Below are 21,906 nucleotides of genomic sequence, written 5' to 3'. Positions count from 1 at the left end.
TAGATGAAATTTATAGGTCACCCAACTCCACGGCACCATCGTGAATTTATACATTCCTTAAAACTATAACCATGTTTATCTTAAATACTGATAAAAATCAATCTACTGACGTTTAATTTCCAATCGTAAGAAAGAACAACAATTTCTCCTATTGAAAATGCATCCTACAGGGTATGTTTTCACTAATGTGGTAATGAAAACACACCCTGTAAGATGCATTTTCCTTTTTTTTTCCAAAAACAGCGTAGATTAGTAAATTTGTAGAAATTCAGTCTAATTTCTCAAATATTTTTTTTCCAACATATATGTATAAATTAACCATTGTATTTTAAAGAAATTAATTTGCATGACTATTAATGAGTTGATTTAAAATTTATATCTCACTTGATGAAGAATTAATTAAGTTATTTTACTAGGGTAAAAACACGAGTCCCTCTCTCAAAAATATTTAAAGTAATTTAGTTTTTATTATTTTTAGAAGTGAGTAACTAAAAATATTTAATCGTGACAGTTAATGTTTTTTCGTTAATTGTACATAATTTTTATTTATACAATAATAAATTTAGCTCGATGTTTATATATTTTGTGTAAATGTTGAAAGAATGTGTATATAAGCTAAAATTGTTAAATCAAAACCAAATTGACAGAATATATACATATTGAAGGTTGAATTTGTTAAATCAAGACTATATTGATAAAATATGTAAGCTTTGATGGCTAAATTTATTATACTAATAAAAAGGATGTACAATTTGAAAAAAAAATGATTAATTTTCTTTTGTTACCTACTTTTGAAATTGGTAAAAATTAAATTGCTTTAAAATTTGTGAGAGAGAGATCAAATTAGTCAAAATTAAAATCAAGTGACCTGAGAGCAGTTTTTACCTTTTAGTCATTTTCTAAAAGCATGCATACAAAGTTGTTTGCAGTTTTTACCTGAAACCTTTTTAATAAAAATAGATAACTCAAAATCTCATATCACAATTCTAAGAATAATACAATGACATAAAATTAACCTTCCCGTATCAAATTGAGACTATATAGTATCAATGTCTGATATCAGAAAAATAAAATAGTAAATATCTGGTATCGTTATGATAGTTGGATAGTTAAATCAAACATCTCAAATAATGGAATAATCATATGTTGAATTTATCTTTTTGTTATTAATCATCAATAGTTTGCTACTAATATTATTGATTATACATTATCATTTTACTCTTATTGATCTTTATATTACGAAATTTATTACCAATATTGTTGAGGTAGTTTTTGAGCAATACTTAGATTTGTGTTTGCTAAAAAAACTTGCCCAAATTTTGGCAACAAAAAATTTTTGGGTTTTGATTTTTATTGATACTTTGGATGTTAGTTAACTCATCTTTAATATTCAAACTACACACATCGACATATTTTGGAAATTGATTTGGATTTGGACCGAAGCAATCAATTTCTTAAGTTTGGTGGATTAAGTTTGATGAATTAGATCGAATCGGGTAAAACTTGAAAGTGTATCCTGAAAATTTAAAACTTATCCTAAGGTGATTGAAGATACTCTTTATGTTTATTATCTTGCTTGTTTCGAGGGAAGATAGATTGTAATTGATATGGTATGTTAACAAGTCTCAATTCTTTATAAATTGAGGTTATAGGTGAAATACTGAATCGAGAGCACTTATTCTTATTCATTGAAATTTTTTTCTTTTAAGTGTATTGTGTCAAAGATCAAGTGTGTTATTTAATAAAAGTATTAGAGCACAACCTAATATTTTTTTTCAAAATTAGATTTTAAAGGAATTTTGGAAGCTTTTAACACTTATAAAATTTTTTAAGCATTTGACTAAATTTGAAAATTACTTGAATATAATTTCCCAAAGTTTAACACGAAGTTTTACAAAATTTGATTAAGGAAATATTTTATTATATAAAATTATATGAAAAATCAAAGCTAACACTAATAATAATTAAATAAATAATTAAAAATTCATAAAAATTTTTTAAAAAATTATTAAACCAGTTCAATTGTCGATTTTTGTCATGTTTTTCGATTTTTACTAATTTCATGTAGTTTACTAATCAATCGGTTCAATCCCTTTATTTGAACAATTATATCGATCAATTCTTAATCCTTTCGATCCGCCTTGTTTTAGTAACATTAGTCACATCATTAAATCTAAATAATATCCATGTCGAGATCAAAATAAATCTAATTATCAAGTTCAAGAATTAAAGTGAATAAAAAATTACAAACACCAAATTAAACGTAATTACCATGTTCAGAGACAAAAAAGATATTACCCCTAAATATTTATAAATTCTTGCAACATAAATGTCAATGTTTTTAATAAAACAGAAAAAAAAAAAGATGACCTATGGGATGACATATTAGTAACATATTATCAAAGTTTATAAATTCTTGCAACATAAATGTCAATGTTTTTAATAAAACAGAAAAAAAAAAGATGACCTATGGGATGACATATTAGTAACATATTATCAAAGTTTATAAATTCTTGCAACATAAATATCAATGTTTTTAATAAAACAGACAAAAAGATAACCTTTAGGGTGACATATTAGCAACATATTAAGAGTTCTTTACATATTTAGAGTAGTGAACAAAGATGGAGATTCTAACCTTCATAGCCATCTGCTAAATCTTTTGTCCTTACTGTTTCTTTTGAGCTGTACTCAAACAAGAAAAGCCTTAGTTCATTAACACAAGAAAGAACAGAAAAAAAAAAGTAACAAAAAGATGGGTGAGGAGCAGCAGAGAATTCAGATTCCTAGAGTCAAACTGGGAACTCAAGGACTGGAGGTTAGATTCTGTTCTTCTTACACTACCCATGAAAAAGGTTGTCTCTAGATATGCCCTGAATTTTCGTCATTTTTATATCTGTTCCTCCAAGATATGCAGACTGTAGCTGGATTTATTTGTCTCAGTTCTTTTTATTTGTAGGTTTCAAAGTTGGGGTTTGGCTGTATGGGTCTCACTGGAGGTTACAGTTCTCCAGTCTCTGAAGAAGTTGGGATATCGATTATCAAGCATGCATTCCACAGAGGAATCACTTTCTTTGATACATCTGATATCTATGGATCCAAAACTAATGAAATTTTGGTTGGAAAGGTTGACATGCTTGGACAAGCTGTTTGTATTTTCAAGTCCAATTACCCAAGCTTCTATTATTGTTCTTGTCTCATGAACCTGTAAAACCAATATCTTCCTTTTTCAGGCATTGAAGCAGCTACCAAGAGAGAAGGTACAGTTAGCCACAAAGTTCGGTTTCGAAAAACTGGATTCAACTGGTATCAAAATAAACGGTACACCTGAATATGTCCGTGCCTCTATCGAGGCTAGCCTAAAGCGCCTAGATGTGGACTATATAGATCTCTACTACCAGCACAGGGTTGACACCAACACTCCTATAGAGGATACTGTAAGTGCTGCAGTTGAAAGCACCATAAGATTATTTGTTCAATACATAATACCAAGTCCTAGATTTTCCTTCTTTCATCTTCTTATTGTGGGGAAACTATCTTTTAACTGGTTGAGCCTTTTGACTTTAGATGTCTGAACTCAAGAAGTTAGTGGAAGAGGGGAAAATTAAGTACATAGGTTTATCTCAAGCTAGCCCTGAAACTATAAAGAGAGCACATGCGGTTCATCCTATAAGTGCTTTCCAGACGGAGTGGTCGCTGTGGACTCGTGATATCGAGGATGAAATAGTCCCCCTTTGCAGGTTCGTTCGTGTATCTTGAACCATTGAAACTTAAAAAAAATGTAAATTTTACTTCAGATTCGAACTCTAATCTTGCTAGTCGTGTTGATCCATGCAGGGAACTTGGAATTGGGATTGTTCCTTATAGCCCTCTTGGTCGCGGTTTCTTTGGTGGCAAAGGAGTGGTGGAAACTGTGCCTGCAAATAGTCATCTGGTGTGGGGACTAACTTATTTATGGCTTTAACCTATCCTTAATCTTTGTATAGAAAGTAAACTAATACCCTCCCAACTTCTACCTTTTAAGCTATATTTCCCAAGGTTTCAAGGAGAAAACTTGGACAAAAACAAGATGTTGTATTTGAAAGTGGAGAAGTTGGCTGAGAAGCATGGATGTAGCCCTGCACAATTAGCACTTGCCTGGGTTCTTCATCAAGGGGATGATGTAGCACCGATTCCCGGTGAGTCACATTCTATAATTTTCAACATCTATTTTCTCTTTTCGATGGCCTTGTACCATGTACCAATGCATATGCCTTGTTTAGATAATAGAACTAGGACCATAGTTTTGACCCTTTCTTTCATTCTTGTTTTCACAGGAACAACAAAGATAAAAAATCTGGATAGTAACATTGATTCAGTAAAAGTAAAGCTCACAGCAGAAGATTTGAAAGAAATTTCTGATGTGGTTCCGATAAATGAGGTAGCAGGTGATGTTTTGCCTGATAGATTTAGTCAATTACACTGGAAGTTTGGTAATACACCACCAAAGGGGAGCAAGGTTTCAACCTGAAAAAACCATGGATGCCAAGTCTGCAGCAAAATATGAGGTTTTGGATGAATGGACTGTCCAACAACTCAAACTATTGAAAAATTGTATCAATGATTTAGTAAGCAATTTGGTTAGAGTACTAATGAAGGGTTGAGTGAGAGTAGAAGCCTGCATTACCAAACCAAAACAAATAAGCAGTTTTGTATTGTGTTTCTGCCTGTGATATGTAGCTAGTAATCTTCCAAGTTATATAGTCTGAAAATGAACCAGGTTGTTTGTTTATCACCTGAATGCTGCTAGTAACAGCAGTATTATTGTATTAGGTTTCTACTACCTGCTTTACTTGTAGATTCAATCTAATATTCAAGCTAATGTTGATAGAATCTAATAATTAAGAATATAATAATTCTATTTAATTTTTTTAATTTAATTCTATTTGGTTATATTTTATTCATATTAAAAATTTGATTTTAATTTAATCATAACATAATATATTATTAATATTATATAATATTATAAATATAAATATAAAAATTCATTATATTATAATAATATTATAAAAAAATTATCATTATTTTTATATATATTATGGATTGTATGAATTGCCTAAACAAGAACTCTTAAACAACGAACAACCTGAGCTATTACTCACTACATCAAAAAATTTACATTAATGAAAGATATAAATCCATTGGAAAATAAAAAAATACGCATGTTGAATGAAATGGTTGTTGCTATCTGCTCCAATAATGAATTATTGGTTTAATTGAATAACTAAATAAAATAGATAGACCTTTCTCTTCGTCTCAGGTCGATAGATTTTCTTAACCGGAGAATTCCCTATATGAATAATATATGGATAATACACATTTTAGTTGGCCGAACTTAATTCTATTCTAATTGTTTTGTTCCAAAGCAAAGATATCCACTGAACGGTTCGCCCTATTCAGATATTCACGACTGAGAAGTACTGAATTCTTTTTCGAATAGGTCCTGAAAGGAGAAGGAAAGTTAGAATGCCACCAAGCATCTATTACTGAATTTACCCAATCCTATAGTACCCATTTTTAGAATGTCCAGTGCTAAAATTATAGAATGGGTAAATCGCCAATCCCTAAAACGGAGAGAAGTCAAAATGTTTACTTTTTCGAGAAAATTCAACACATCCGTTGCTCTAAATCTATTACATTATTGATCTCTTCTTTTGTTACATTTCACATTTACATTCGTAAAATCTGTTTCAAATAACAATCTGAAATATCTTTCAAAAAATAAATCTAATGCGTTTTGCACAAAAAAGTATATAAAATGTTAAAACACATAATTATCGAAGCACCAGTGGTCTAGTGGTAGAATAGTATCCTGCCACGGTACAGACCCAGGTTCGATTCCCGGCTAGTGCATTCTGTTGGAGCAATGGTAGATGTCAATTTATTTGTGCAAATCGTTTGCATGTAAGTTGATGAATAAATGATTTTTTCTATTTATGAATTGTTTTTTTTGAAGCTTGTAAAACTTATTATTTTTGGTAGAGTAAGAGGATCAAATTTAAATATATTAAAATAGAGGGATTAATTTATTAAATTTTGTAAAGTTGAGGGATGAATAATCAAGATTAGACCATTAAGAAAAGGAAAAAGGAAGAAAGAAGAAAGCGGAAAGCAGAAAATTCTTGGAAAAAGAAGCAGCAAAGGTCTTTCTCTCTTTTTATTTTATAAATATAATTCAGAAGCAACAAATTTTTGGAAAGAATTGTCAAACTTATATTAAGAAAACAAGGAAAGAAAAATGGTAGCTCGCAAGTTCCTGGTTCGCCATGACGACTCAACGTTTACCGTCGATTACGACACCGACGATGGTTTTGAAGTCTGTTTCTCTGTACAAAAAAAATTTATTTTTGTCATTTCCTATTATTTATTATCTCTACAATTTTTTTTTCTAATTTCAGGTATTTTAGTTTCGGCTCTTCTCTCTCACTTCAATTCCTCCTGTTAGAATTGTGTGACCCAAATTTTAAGAGATTGCTTGCAAGTCAAGTTGAACAAAAATATATTTTCCTTCTAGAAGATTTAGTATTTATTAGTATAATATATTTAGCATTTATGAGTATAGTTTATTTGACTTACTAATTTAATAGGCTCTTTTACAATCTTAGAAAAACACATCCGTTAGATTAGAACTCATAACACATTCAGAGAATTTTGTGTTTACGTTTTGAGGGTTCTTTGTTTTTCGGATTTTCGGGCTTTAGTTTAATCTCCTTCTTTTGTACTCTTCATTCTTTTGCCATTATAGTAAAATTATCTTTGCCCGTGGTTTTTTATCCTCTTTGGAGGGGTTTTTCCACGTTAAATTTGTGTGTTCATCTTCTCAATTTCTTCTGCTATTTTTACTTGTTTGTTGCTTAATCGGGATGATCCTAACACCTCCTGATCACTAAAAGTTCGAATGGCTCTCTCTCACGCTCTTTATCTCTCTAATGAGCTCTTATTTTTTATGGTTGATTTCGGATAATGCAGATCGTCGAGGAAGCTAATGACATGATTCCGATCTGACTGTCGTTTCGAAGAAACTCCAATTGGTATCGATCGCCACAGAGGAGGTAAAAAAACTGGAGAAACAAGAAGAACCGACGAGTAGCAGTGTCGGTGCGGCGAACTTCAATGCTGGGACCACCGTTATGTGCGATGTGGAATTGGCGCGAAATTTGCAGGTTTTAAAATTTGCTTCTTAGCTATGAACTGGCTTTAGTAACTTTTATTGAAACTCTTTAGTTTTTTGTCAATTTTATGCAGGCAAAGATGGTGGACAATTTTAAAAGCAAGTTCTGGCCTGGATTAACGGAGTTCTCATGGTAATATCATTCATTTCCTCTTTCTATACGTGCAAATTTGGTTTATTGAGATGGTTATTAGTTAATTTGGTTTATGAGAAATGAAGAAAAAATCGATTGCTTTTACTGCTGAATAGTTACTTCATTGACTTTCTTTGGTGGAAAATTGTTACGAATGGAGGAAACTGTAGTATATGTCTAGTGTTAATGCTATTGTGATAGTGAGCTCTTTTTTTTTCTTTTTTAATTATTATTTTGATCTTGTTAGATGATTGGAGAAGAAAGTTATTGAATTTTTTAGGATAATATATATTGATACACAATATCAACGGAGGTAAAGATGGAGAGGGAAATGGTGTCCTGGTTCAGAAAATAGAGTCTGATCCCCTTCTCAAATGTAGTGTGTGAGGTTATTTGAATCACAGGTATTCCGGGTTGGACCATCGGGTCAGATCTCGAATTGGATCCTGGATTGAGTTATTATATATTTTATTATAATTATATAACAATTTGTACTCCATCTTGTCGAAGAAGAGTTATAAGGTGGCTCTTCTGAGACAAGCTTACACTTATAATTTGTGTAATTTTGGGCTAACTGTATAAGTTTTGACTTGAAATTTTATTGAGCAAATTTTGTTGATACACAGTATCAAAGGAGGTTAAGATTGAGAGGGAAATGGTGTCCTAGTTTTGAAAATAGAGTCTGAATGCCCCTCCCAAATGGAGTGTCCGAGGTTATTTGAATCATAAGTATTTTGGGTCAGATCTCAGATCGGATCTCGAATAGGTTATTATATATTTTATTATAATTATATAAATATATATATTCCCTTTCACCTGTAAAATGAAATGGATCTCTAATTGCACTTCATTACACTTCACGCTACAAATTTTTTGATAATTCAATCAATCTTTTTTGGGCGAAATAGAGGACATCTCCATCAGGCGAGAGAATAAGGGAATTCCATATGACCCCATATATTTGACCAATCGCACTATACGTCAACCCAAATTGTATCTTCCTCTCCCGGATTTTGAAAAGGAACTTTTGGAACACAAATAGACATTAAAGGAAAGAAAAATAATTAAATACTATAATTCACTTTGATTTGAAAGCGTAATAATGACGTTAATAATATTGGCCTCATATTTTATACATAGATAGAATAAGGCCATAAAATAAAGAAATATAGGATCAACCTCATAAAGAGAATTCTTACCAATAAGTCATTTGAATGATGAACAAATAAGGATGTGTTCATTCATAAAAAAATAGGATCAACCTTATTGCGTGTTGATACTTATCGGGTATAGAATATATTTGCTTCTCTTTTTTTCTTGTGAGTTGAATTCTTCCCTTAATTACTAATGGATTAAACAAATATTAATCCTTTCTCCAAAAGAATCCATTGAAAAGGGGAGATATTCCAATGCAATAAAGTTACATAGTGTAACAGCCCGTTTTTGGGTCAAATCAAAACAGTGATTTTGGGACCACAAATTCAAAGTTAAAATATTAATTTTATTATTATATTAAATTTTACAGTATGATAAAATTATTAGGTGAAAGTTTCGTAAAGAAATTTTATTGTTTGAATGCTTAATTCGGTAAAAAGGACTAAATCTTGTAAAGCGTAAAAGTTGAGTTCTAATAGCTAAAGGTATTAAATAGCTATAGGGCTTTAAAGTTGAAGTCATTATATGGTAATTAGCTCATTAGAGTTGATAGTGAATTTTAATGGCTTGGCATTTGTGCAATTTTAAAGTTTTTAAAGGTTAATTAAGTAAATTGGTAATTAATGATGATTATAATAAAACAAATTAAGTTACCATCTTTCTTTCATCACTTTCAACCGAAAGTTAGGGATTTGGAAGCTATTTTTGTGCTTAAGCATTCGGCAATCTCATTCTTGCCTATTTGGTATGTATTTTTGTTCAGTTTTTAATTATTTCTATGTTTTTTGTGATCGTTGTAACTAGTACTAGCTAGCCCATGTCTTCAATTTCAAAACTGTTAAAGATTTTGATAGTTTCCATTGATGAGCTTATGAGTTCTTTGATGTTTAATGGTGAAATATGAATATTTGATGTTAGATTTTCATATTTTATAATGTGATTTTTTTTATAAAAATGTAAATTAGGGATTAAATTGTGAAAAGATGAAAATGTGGGGTTAAAAGTGTGAATAAATGTAAAATATGGGCTGCTAGGGGCACTATGGTAATTCGGCCAAGCATGGGTCTTATTGAATTTTATGAATTTTGTGTATTTGTGAAATAGGGACTAAATTGTAAAAAATATGAAAGTTTAGGGCCAAAGTGCAAATTGGCTTAAATATGTGTTTTTGGACTGAATTGAATGATTATATAATTAAATGAGTTAATTTTGAATACATATAGATCAAGAAAAGAGGAATCTAGAATTAGATTGGGGGAAAGGCAAAATTATCGAGTAATCGATCCGATTCGTCAATTTCGAGTACGAAGTAAGTTCGTAATGTGATGATTTCATTATAATGTATGTTAAATGCTTTGATTATGCCTAAACTGTGATTACGAGATTTTCATTAATGTATGAATTGTAAATATGACTTTGCGGATATATTCGAAGATAGAATCGATAAGCTAGAAATCTCGGTTGAACCTTAGGAATAGAATTGGATACTTATGAAACGTTATAAGTTGATATACCGATTTGGTTTCGGGCATGCATATAGGATGAGTTGGCTTCGGGCCATGATATTAGCACTTCGAGTGCGATTTATACCGATTTGGCTTCGGGCCATACATATCGGATAAATTGGTTTCAGGATATGATAATAGTTCTTTGGATAAGTTACCTTGATTTGGCTACGGCCTACGGGCCATGGTATATGTACTTATTATATGAGACATTTGAGTATCCGGTTTCTATTCTGAATGGTTCAACGGGTAAATAAATGATATGATTGAGAAAGAGGTTAGTACGAGATGATGCAGGCACGTACAAAACCTATTTGAGTATTTAATAGAAAAAGATAATGAAATGGTATTTGATCATGTTTTAAGACATGAGAAAGGTTTGTTGTAATTGTATATATGGTGATGTTATGTACAATTAGTTGAATTGTATGTATTTGATGTATTGAATTATTCACTTACGAGCTTACTAAGCTATGAAGCTTACTTCGTGTTATTTTCTTATGTTTTATAGAGAATCAAGGGTAGCTCGGATGCAAAAGTCGTCGAGAAGATCATCGCGCTATCAGACATCTAAGTTGGTACTTTTGAATTGTATATATATGGTATATGACATGTATAGGCTAGTGTCATCTTTGTATGTTTTGAGTTATGATATTAGTCGTGAGATTTGGCTTATAAAGGTTGGTGTGTATTTGGCCATATGAATTGGTTGTTTAAGTGTTGAGAAAATGCTTGTTTGAACTTAAGATGAATTGATGGTTATAGTAAGTTAAATTGATATACTTTTGAGTTAGTTTGGTACTAAAATTGAAATGAAATGAACGAAGTTTATTAGTTAACTTTTATATGGTATTATGTAGGGCTGTGCATTATTCAGTTAAAATCGAATTTTTTTGGTTAACCGACCGAGTTCAGTTAATCGGTCGGTTAACCGGAAAATTTCGATCGGGGGTCGGTTAAATTTTTTTGGTTTGTTCGGTTAACGGGTAAATCGGTTCGACACAAGTCGGTTAACCGAAAAAATTCGGGTAAACCGAATTTACACCCTCCCCCAATTTAAACCCAGCCCAACTTAAATCCAGCCCAATATTCTCTTAGGCTTACCGAATAGGACAACCCAAATTCTTTTATTCAACAGCCCTGGCCTGCTGTCCATTACCATTTGGCATTTGGTCCATTTCTCATCTCAGCAGCAGACAACACGTCAACAGTCAACACCCCTCCCCTCCTCCCTAATTTCACAATTTTCATTTTTCACCTTCACTTTCACTCTCACTGTCACGACTCACAGTCTCACACTCGCACACACACACACAGTCCGTCAGTCCCAACACCCGTAGCCGGTAGCCTTAAATCTCAGTCTCAGTCTTAACACCCAACACCTGATATCTACATTCTCAATCTCAGTTGACACTCGACAGAAGAATCGGGAGTCGCCAAGTACCAGGTTTGCTTTCTTCTAACTTCTTACCTCTTCACTTCATCTTAACCAATGCTATCCATGATTGCTGTCTTCTTTTGTACAAATGAACACTTAGGGTATATATATATTATGTAATTAATCATTTACAAGCAGCTATGTAAAAAAAAACCCTAAACAGTAAAAATGGTAAACATACATGAAATCATTTACACATCCAGTGCACAAATCATAATATGATTTTGTTGTGTAAAAACTGAAGTGAAATTTAACCCTTTCTTGCAAATACAAGTATACAACGAAAAGTTTAGAAACTTTACCTAAAATTTGTCTTTCTCCATTTTGTCTCCCTTTCGGTTGGAACAATGCCACAGGGCACTTTTGAAATAACCAAATGTTGCTTTCCATTAAACCTCTAGGCTCCACGAACCTCATAAAATTTTCCGGTTTATCTTTTTGTCTCTCTGTGGACTGTGGGTATATCTTTTTTTGGTTTTTAAATTTTCGGTGAATCGAATCTTTAAAGAAATAATAAAATTCCTTCAGTTCTAACCTAATAAATATAGCTAACTGTTTTAATTACTTAGCTTAGAAAGCCCAATAATAATTTTCTTTGATCATTAATGAGTTCATTTTTTTTAATAGTCATGATCCTAAAATAAATAAATATTAAAATTTAAATTATTGAATATATTGTAATTAATGTATATTGTAATTAATGTAAGAAAAAAAATGATCAATTGGTTGTTGTTGGCTTCTTTAATGTATCACATTGACTTAAAGGTATCCTTCACATGGAAAATTTTATATATTAATTAGATTTGGTATATTAAGCATCGGATAGCTCTAATCTTTTTTAGTAACTATTAATCCACAATGTTGTGAATTTGAATTCATTTCACGTTTGCTTTCCCAGTTTCCAGATTAATCCACCTCAATGCATACACATATACCACTCTCTTCTTTTGCCCCACCTATGGGACTAAAAGCCTAAAATGCATTTCTAGTACTAATTTTTGATAAATACTCTAATCCAATTCAAACAACATTGATCTAAATTCAAGTTTTGAATTTAACTTGCACTCAAACAATGACTTAATTGATAATAATAAAAGAAATCATCGAATAGCTCTAATCTTTTAGTATTCTTTTTTTATATACATAGTGTACAACCCAATTTTGCCCAGACCTGGGCCCAAGAACCCAAAATCAATTAACTCTCCTAAACTTAACCGAGACCCATTACCCAATACCCAAAACCACCTAGACCTTACCCATCAACCCAAACCCGAATGGCCCAATACAAACTCGGGCCCAATTCAAACCTAATGACCCAAAATTAAACAGACCTAAATTAAAGCCCAATTAACCCTAAACCTACCAAAGCCCAAATCAGCAACCCAATTTAGCCCAATAGACCCAAGCCCAAGTGTCAAAGTCAGACTAGGGTTTCAGATTTTCTGAAACCCTAGCACCGCACCTATTGACCTTTGGTCTGCCGCTGCTGCCGCCAACGTCATGTCGCCACCGCCCTGGTCACGTCGCTGCCCTACTTGCGTCGTCACCTGCAAGGAAGAAAATAAAGAAGCAAAGAACACAAGTAGTAGAAAATCGGCTATAAAAGCCAACAAAAATGTAACTTTGCTTCTTCTTGGAAAACTTTTGTAAAAAAAAAAAGATTATCAGAAATAAAAAACAAGTTCAAGGTGATTACCTTTGTCATTTTTATTTTAGGTTGCGATTTCTTATTTCTTATTTATTTTTTTATTTTTATACGAAAAAAATAAGAAAAAGGGAGAAAAGTTTACCCGAAACGTCCTGCTTTTTCGCCGTCGGTGGTCCTTTGCCGTCGTCGGAATCGAACTCGAATGGGGACTGGGACCCTTCTTTCGGCTCTTCGGGTTAAAACGGCCTAGCCTTGAACGCGCTAAAAACGGGGCTGAGATGCCCTTTGATTTGCAACGCCGGCCTTGGGTCACGGCGGCGGCGCGGTGGAGGCCGAGGAACCCAACAGCCGGATGTTTTTGAGAGAAAATAAGAGGGGTTTTGAAGTTGTTTAAAAAAAAGGGTGGCTGAAAATGTTTTTTTTGAAGAAAATATGGTTTAAATATCATTAGCTAAACGGCGTCGTTTTGAAACTAGGGTTTAGGTGCCAAAACGACGCCGTTTTGGCCCTGACCCGCGTGGTGACCCGACCCAGGGGAGGATCCGCGTGTTTTTAATTTTTGGGCTATTTGCGCGTGTAGTCCCTTCGATTTTGAAGAACGTTGCAATTCGGCCCTCTTCGCTATTTTCTGTTATTTTTAATTTAGCCCCGTAATTTTACTTTTGTTTCATTTTAGTCCCCATCAAAGCGCGCGTTTTGGGGCTTTGGGGTATTTGCAGTTTCGGTCCCCCCTCTTTCGGCGCGCGTCACGATTTAATCCTTTTCGTTTTTTTATTTTGATTTCGCCCAATACTTTCGTTTTTATTTCGATTTAGTCCACATCTGGGCAATTTTATTATTATTATTATTATTATTATTATTGTCTTTACTATTATTATTTTTATAATCGTTAATATTTTTGTTATTATTGTTAGGTTTTTATTTATATTTACTTATGTAAATTTTAGTTATGTGTTTTATTATATTATTATTATATAATTGTTTTTTTTATACATATATGTATATATATTTTTCTAACTTATTTAATATATACAAATACTCAATTTTATATACGTGTCTATATATATTTATATATTAAAATATGTATATTATATATTATTTTATGTTATTTTTATAATCCACATGTATATCTCTTTACATATAATTGTGTTTATTACTTATTTATTTCATTTTCTTTATTATTTTGAATGAATGTTTTAATTTATTTGTTTATATATTGTTATTTTATATGATTGTAAGTATGACTTTCATTTATTTTATATTGTTGTTATTGCTCGTATCATTTTTATTACTTTTGCGTGCATTATGATTTTATCATGTATAACAACAATGTAATTGGCTTTCGCATTTTTTACTACGATTTTCGTATTTCATTTTATTCAATATAACAAATTTGTTTTGAATAAATAATATTTCGTGTTTAGATTTGAGAAAATCGTACCCTAACTTACTGGGTTTCGATTTCCGCGATATATCTAAATACACGAATCTTTCCAAACTCAAGTTTTAAATGATCTCGGGATTTATAAAGGATCGTGTCCTAACTTACTGGGCATGATTCATTTTTTTAAACCCGAGATAATAAAATATCTTTTAAATAAGTAAAATTTCGGCATTCATTCGCGTATCGGGAATTTGAGATATTGTGTTCTAACTTACTGTATATGATTCTCTTTCTCCATTAATGTGAAATATGCTTCTTTTTCCAAAAATTTTGGTTTTAATATAAGGATCGTATTTTTAAATTCTCAATTTTCGACATCAAGACATTAAGTGATCAACAAGGTACCAATTTTGGGCGTTACGAGGGTGCTAATCCTTCCTCGTACGTAACCGACTCCCGAACCCATTTTCTGAATTTCGTAGACCAAAATTGGTGTTTTAATAAAATCAAACCGTTTATTAAAAACAACCAATTTTCAAGGTGATCCGATCACACCTTATAAAAAAAGGATTGGTGGCAAATCCTGTTTTTGTTTTCATTTTTAAAATCCAAGTCAACCCCGTTTTCCATCCAAAAAATGGTGTCAACAGCTTGGCGACTCCACTGGGAACTTTTTCAAAACAAGTGAGTCGAGCCACGAGTTGATTACTTTTTGTCTTTTTGTCGAAAATTGAAAATTTGGTTTTAAATTTACGATCCTTTCATGGCATTTCATTCTTCATTATAACTTTCATCATTGTGGTTTATAATTGCTCAATTTGTTTAAATTTTGGTATTTTTTGCATTGCATTGCCTGACCTTTGGTCACACCCTTTTAAGTGGGAGTGAGAAACTACTCATTCGTGAGGTTTTCACCTCCGTGCAGGATAGTGGATCGCTTTCGGGATACATCCGTACCTATGTCTTCGTAAGATTTTCATCTCCGTGCAGCCATAGGGAAATGTATTCCCCTGAACCGAACTCAGTCTGTATGAGCCTATAATGGGTAAAGATCGAGGTATCTGCTGGTTTGGGCACCTTATCTTTAGAGCCGAACCTCATGTAGTGAACCTTAGGAACTTACCTTAGGTAGAACTACTCCAAACCCTAGTAGATACCCTGATATATGCTTTTATTCTTTCTGAATTGTCTTGGATTGTATGTTTATACCTGATACTAACGTTTGCTGTTTTACTTTGGATGCATGACATTTCAACTGCATGGAATTTCACTATAAAAGGCGTTGGTTCATATTCGGTTTCTAGAAAGAAAGCTTATCATGGAAATGGGATTTCTTGATAAGGTGGAAGATAATGCGGCGGTCCGAATTTGGTCAGAAATGACACAACGAGAGAAAGGGGATAGTTTGGCTGAAGGATATGAATCTGAGTTATGGGACTTCACCCGTATTAGCGTAACCCAGAACAATTTGCAAGAATTGAAAGAAATTTGGAGCCAGTTGAACGAGGAGGACAGACGATTGTTCTATTCCGATTATGGGGATTTGCCGTACCTGCTAGATATGAAGGTAGACAAGGACCTGTTTCGGGCTCTCGCACAATTTTGGAACCCCGCCTACAGTTGTTTTACATTTGAAAAAGTCGATTTGGTACCTACGATAGAAGAATATACGGTTTTACTTCGGTGTTCGAAGAGTCAAGTCGATAGAATCTACTCAAGAGCTGCAAATGCACCTTTTTTGAGAAGATTGATGAACATAACAGGTATGAGTGAGCAGTGGGTCATAGCCCGAATCAAACAAAAAGGGGATAACAAGTGCATTTCTTGGAGGAATTTAAAAGATGTGGTCCTAGTGCATCCAGATGTAAAAAAGAGGGTAGATGTCTTCGCTTTGTGCCTATACGGCTTAGTTATCTTTCCCAGAGCTTTGGGGCATATTGATGAGGCAGTCACTGATCTATTCGACCGTCTCGACAAGGGAGTTACTCCGGTTCCAGCAATTCTAGCGGAAACATTCAGATCATTGAATGCCTGTCGATGAGCGGGTGAAGGCAGATTCGTCGGATGTGTTCAGTTATTACTTGCGTGGTTCCACAGTCATTTTTTGGAAAGTGGATAATGTGTCATATCGGGTCTTCTCTGAAAACTATTCCCCACTAAAGGAGATAGTAGATACACCGAGAAGAGATGACATTTCGATGGAAAAATGGATGGTAATTCTTCAGAGCCTTCAAGAAGAGGACATTGAATGGAGAGCTCCGTGGTTACTTCCAGACAAAATTTTGTATCGGTGTGGTGATTTTGATTGGGTCCCTCTACTTGGAATCTGGGGAGTTATTGGATATACCCCGTTATTAGTGCTCAGATAATACAGGTCAAGACAGTTTATACCCGCAACCCAAGGACTAGCCGGGTGTGAATTCGCATACGGGAGTGATGGTTACAAAAAGAGGATTTGAAAGATATCCAATGCGTGGAACCAAACTCGACGAATGAAGAGATTGGCTGTAGGACCAATGACGACTCCTGAGTACGACGAATGGAGGGCCAGAAGAATCAATAACAATATTCCTAAATCGAGTCATGAAGGCAATCAGTCATTAGAAGAGCATTTAAGGGTCGTCCCTTCTGAATTGGAAATTTTAAAACAGGATTTTGAAAGAAGAAATGCAGAGTTGGAAAAGTAGATAGAGCGAATAGAGGAAGAAAAAATGAATTTAAGACTGGATGCAGATGTTCAGAAGCTTGAGGCGGAGCGACTAAGAAAAAGGAAAGCTAGGGTTGAAGAAGATCTTGATAGTTTAAAAACAGATTACAAGAAGTTGCGATTATCAATGAGGACTGCCGGGTTGGGAAAGTCTTCTGAACAGTGGCGCAAGGAGATTCAAGAAGAAAAGAATAAGGCTGATGAATGGGAAAGGAGGTTCCAAGAAATTCAAGCACAGAACGAGACTTTAAAGAGGAGTTTGTCGGAGAATCAGAAAGAGAAAGGAGAGCTGGAGAACAGAGTGACTGAATTAGAAGGATCTCTTCATCGGCATCGAAATCGGAATTCTGTGATGGAATTAAGGGCAAGCTTAAATAGAATTGAAGAAATGAAAGAAAGAATTGAAGAGTTAGAAGCAGCATTGCGAAATTGTGAGATTCGGATTGAGTACTTGGAATCTAATGAAGATCGTCAAGCCGAGCAGTTGCACTACTTTCAAAACCAAGTAAGAGATAGGGATCACATTATGGGAGAAGCCGTGCTTCAAATCCGAGAGGTGGCTGACCATTTGCAGACGTTAGCAGTACAAGCTGATGTGTTGAGCGTGAAGTACGAATTAGAGTCAAGTCGAGGACAAGAGTTAGCCTCGTTACTTAAGAAAATTAGAGTTTTGAGTATTAGGGCTAAGTCGTATTTGTAATCCACCTCATGTAAAGAAGTTTGTTTTCTAGTAAAGTTTTTAGAATGAAATTGAATTAGAATCAACGCCCCTTTTTGCATTCATTTCATGCATTGCATCACATTATATGCATTAACAACCATTAAAGGACCCTAATTGAATAAAATTATTTCAGCTAACCTGGAAAATCAACACTGTTACGGCACTCGGGCTAAGTCAAAAATTATGGAACAAAGGTTGGAAAAACTAGAACGGCTTCAAAAGGAAATGCAAGACCAGTGGCAGGTGCAAATGAAAGAACATGTGGAAAAGATCCAAAAAGACATGGTACAAAAGATGCAGGAGTCTCAGGATAACCTAATGACTAAATTGACGCAATTAATAACTAAGGGAGCAGATAAAGGGAAAGGTCCTGTGATTTGCGATGAAGAAGAAAACAATGATGAACCATTTTTTCCTCCAGGATTCACACCTTTGCATGCGCAAGTTCAGACTGAACCACATCCACGAAGACCTTCTGTTTCGATTAGGCCTCAGCTTCTTCAAGGTGATGCTTCAATACCGAAGAACCTTCAGGTCGGATCTGGTTCTAGTCCTGGCGATAATCTGGTTAATTTTGTTGTCTCGGATTTCGATGAAGTAGCTGAGAAAGACAAGGTAAAGGAAGAGTTACCAAAGCAGTTTGAGGAGAAATAGAAATGGATTGAAGAGAAGCTTAGGGCAATAGAAAGTATCGACAGCTATCGTGGAATAGATGCGAAAGATCTGAGCTTAGTTCCGGATCTGGTGCTTCCTTACAAATTTAAGATGCCGGAATTTGAGAAATATAATGGGACTAGTTGCCCAGAAGCCCATATCACTATGTTCTGCAGGAGAATGACGGGGTATATTAATAATGATCAATTATTAATACACTGCTTCCAGGATAGTCTTACAGGTGCGGCGTTAAAATGGTACAATCAGCTAAGCCGAACCAAAATTGCTACTTGGAGAGATTTGGCACAGGCATTCATGAGACAATACAATCATGTCTCAGAAATGATGCCTGACAGGATAACTCTGCAGAATTTGAAGAAGAAATCGAACGAAAGCTTCAGACAATATGCACAGAGGTGGAGAGAAGTGGCAGTGCAGGTGCAACCACCTCTTTTGGAAAAAGAAATGACGACGCTTTTTATTAATACATTGAAAGCCCCATTCATCACTCACATGTTGGGAAGCGCTTCAAAGAATTTCTCGGATATAATTATGAACGGCAAAATGATCGAGCATGCTATTAAAAGTGGAAGAATAGACGGAGGGGAGAATAATAAAAGGACAGCCCCGAGGAAAAGAGAAAATGAAGTGAATAATGTGAATGCCTACGGTAAATCAATTACTGTGAGTCAACTGAGGAAAGCGGTCATTAATCAATAGGGCTCATCGAAACAAGAGTCGGGAATGAGGCAAAATACTGAGAAGCCCCAGTTCACTCCTATTCTAATGCCATATAAGGAGCTGTACCAGAATTTATTTAATGCGCATGTTGTCGCTCCTCGTTATTTAAGTCCTCTACAACCCCCATATCCAAAATGGTATGACACAAACACTCAGTGTGACTATCATGCTGGAATTTCAGGACACTCGATAGAAAATTGTACTGCTTTCAATAAGGTAGTGGAAGGACTTATCAAATTGGGCGTTGTCAAATTTGGTGACTCACCCAACATGGAAAGTCCATTGCCCAATCATGATGAAGGGGTGAACGCGATAATTAAGAATGGAGGAAGGAGAGTCAAAGCCAATGTAGCAGAGTAAGGACCCCCCTTGAATGGGTTTGGAAACAAATGGTGAAAGGAGGTCGCATCAAGCAAGATTCAATAGAAAGGCCTGAAGGAGCAAGTAAGTTTTGTGAGTTCCACGCAGAAGAAGGCCACGACATCCAAAAATGTACCGAATTCAGAACCATGGTGCAAAACTTAATGGATAGCAAAGAGTTGAAATTTTATGAAGAGATTAATGGACTAGAAGAAGGAGAAGTTTATGCTGCAGAAAAAGGATCCACGGGGAAAGCCCAAAAGGCTAGTCACCCAGTGGTAATTATTTCAAAACCAATAAGCAGAGAATCTGGAATTCAAATAGCGCCAAAGGTCATAATCCAAAAACCTGTATCCTTTCCTTACGAGGATAGCAAAAAGGTTCCTTGGAATTATGACTGCAATGTGACAATTCCAGGGAAAGAGAGCTTGGTAAACGCTTCAGGAGAGGACGAAGGATTCTATACACGAAGTGGAAAACGTTATGATCCAGCAAACGCGAGAGTGGAATCTGGAAAAGGAAAAGCCTTAGCGGTTGAGTTGGGAAAAGCAAAAACAGACAAAATTGAACCGCGTGTCAATCAGCCGGTAACTGAAAATGAGGCTAGAGAATTTCTAAAATTCTTGAAACATAGCGAGTACAGCATGGTAGAACAATTGCATAAACAATCGGCTCGTATCTCGGTGCTTGAATTGCTTATAAGTTCAGAGATACATCGTAATGCGTTGATTAAGGTGCTAAATGAAACTTATGTCGCTCATGATATCTCAGTGAATAAGTTGGACCGCTTGGTTAGCAATATCAGTACCGACAATTTCATTTCCTTTAATGATGATGAAATACCGCCGGGGGGAAGAGGAGCCACCAAAGCATTACATATCACTGCTCGTTGCGGGGAGTATGCGTTAGCAGGAGTGCTAATTGATAATGGGTCAGCCTTGAATGTTTTACCCCTATCCACCTTAAATAGGTTACCGGTGGATAGCTCTTACATGAAATCATGCCAGAATATAGTGAGAGCATTTGATGGTACTGAAAGGAATGTGATGGGAAGAATAGAAATACCCCTCCTGATTGGCCCAAATACATATGAGGTGGATTTCTTAGTGATGGATATCAAGCCTTCGTATAACTGCTTGTTGGGAAGACCCTGGATTCATTTAGCAGGAGTGGTGCCTTCATCGTTACACCAGAAGTTGAAATTGGTAACAGAAGGCCGGTTAATTACGATTGATGCTGAGGAAGACATCATTGCGTCGGTAACCAGTGACGCACCATATTTGAGAACAGATGATGAGGCGGTTGAATGTTCCTTTCGATCCTTAGAGTTCGTAAATGCAACCTTTGTCATTGAGGGAAAGAAGATCCCGATGCCCAGCATATCTAGAGCCACGAGGATGGGACTACAAATGACAGTTGGGAAAGGAGCTATGCTCGGAAGAGGACTGGGAAGATGCCTTTAAGGAAGGATAGAGGCACCAGTGCTGAAGGACAAGCAAGACCGTTTTGGTTTAAAATTTAAACCAAATGCTAAGTAAAGAAGAAAAGAGTTGGAGAAAAGACAAGAGAGGAGGAAGGCGCGTGTGAACGGAAAAGAAGTTGATTGGGAACCGATGGCTTTCCCCCACATATCCAAGACCTTTGTATCGGGAGGAATCATGTATTTTGGACTGAGGACTCCAAGAAGGGAGATCACAGAGGAAATGCTAGGAAACTTGAACATCAATGCCATATCGGAAGAAAAATCTGAAGAAAGAAGTACATCAGGCATCTATCCCGTTGAACCTGGGAGTGTTTTAAACAATTGGACTGCAGAAGAAATGCCTGAAGTTTTTAGAGCTTTTTCAGAGTAATATTGAAAACATGCTAATTGTTCTAAGCCTAGAGAAAATGAAACTTTTTGTGAAATGAAAGGGGCTTATATTTAAACATTGTGATTTCAATGAAATATATTTTCGCATTTTGAGTATATATTCTTTTAAAATTATTTTCATTCTTTCACATGAATAGTCATCTTGGATGCCTTCATTCCAGATCATTCTTTCATTCATTCATGACCATATTAAATAAGAATCCTTAAATTCATACATTCCCTGTACATTTTTCGGTATTTATAACAGGTCCCAAGATATCAATGACATGAGTGACTCTACTATGGACTTAGGAAATCCTTTTGATCGAGATATGTGTTTAGAGGAATCTCAAGATTTTGAAGATAACAGAGGTTGTAACCTATCTCCGGACTTGTTG

At 34.6% G+C, this 21,906-nt stretch overlaps 2 protein-coding genes across 5 annotated transcripts; both read left to right on the top strand.

Moving 5' to 3' along the window:
- Nucleotides 1-2,543: 2,543 nt before the first annotated feature.
- Nucleotides 2,544-4,914, top strand: LOC107926755 (probable aldo-keto reductase 1). 4 transcript variants are annotated; one of them, XM_016857680.2, is made up of 7 exons: nucleotides 2,544-2,818; nucleotides 2,960-3,127; nucleotides 3,234-3,437; nucleotides 3,568-3,740; nucleotides 3,838-3,934; nucleotides 4,025-4,178; nucleotides 4,317-4,914. In XM_016857680.2, exons 1-7 carry the CDS (start codon nucleotides 2,756-2,758, stop codon nucleotides 4,508-4,510), a joined length of 1,053 nt encoding a protein of 350 aa, XP_016713169.2. In that variant the 5' UTR covers nucleotides 2,544-2,755; the 3' UTR covers nucleotides 4,511-4,914. The 4 variants fall into 4 exon arrangements, with proteins under 4 accessions (XP_016713169.2, XP_016713168.2, XP_016713170.2 ...); XM_016857679.2 differs by having other exon boundaries at nucleotides 2,545-2,818; nucleotides 2,960-3,148; XM_016857681.2 differs by having other exon boundaries at nucleotides 2,545-2,855; nucleotides 2,960-3,148.
- Nucleotides 4,915-17,184: 12,270 nt separating this feature from the next.
- Nucleotides 17,185-17,880, top strand: LOC107926794 (golgin subfamily A member 5-like). Its single transcript, XM_016857717.1, has one exon. It carries the CDS (start codon nucleotides 17,185-17,187, stop codon nucleotides 17,878-17,880), a length of 696 nt encoding a protein of 231 aa, XP_016713206.1.
- The last annotated feature ends 4,026 nt before the right edge of the window (nucleotides 17,881-21,906 follow it).

The sequence above is a fragment of the Gossypium hirsutum genome, chromosome D11 (assembly GCF_007990345.1).
Source record: "Gossypium hirsutum isolate 1008001.06 chromosome D11, Gossypium_hirsutum_v2.1, whole genome shotgun sequence".
Taxonomy (NCBI): domain Eukaryota; kingdom Viridiplantae; phylum Streptophyta; class Magnoliopsida; order Malvales; family Malvaceae; genus Gossypium; species Gossypium hirsutum.
The sequence above is the reverse complement of the archived record's forward strand: the minus strand, read 5'-3'. Positions and strand labels throughout refer to the sequence as shown.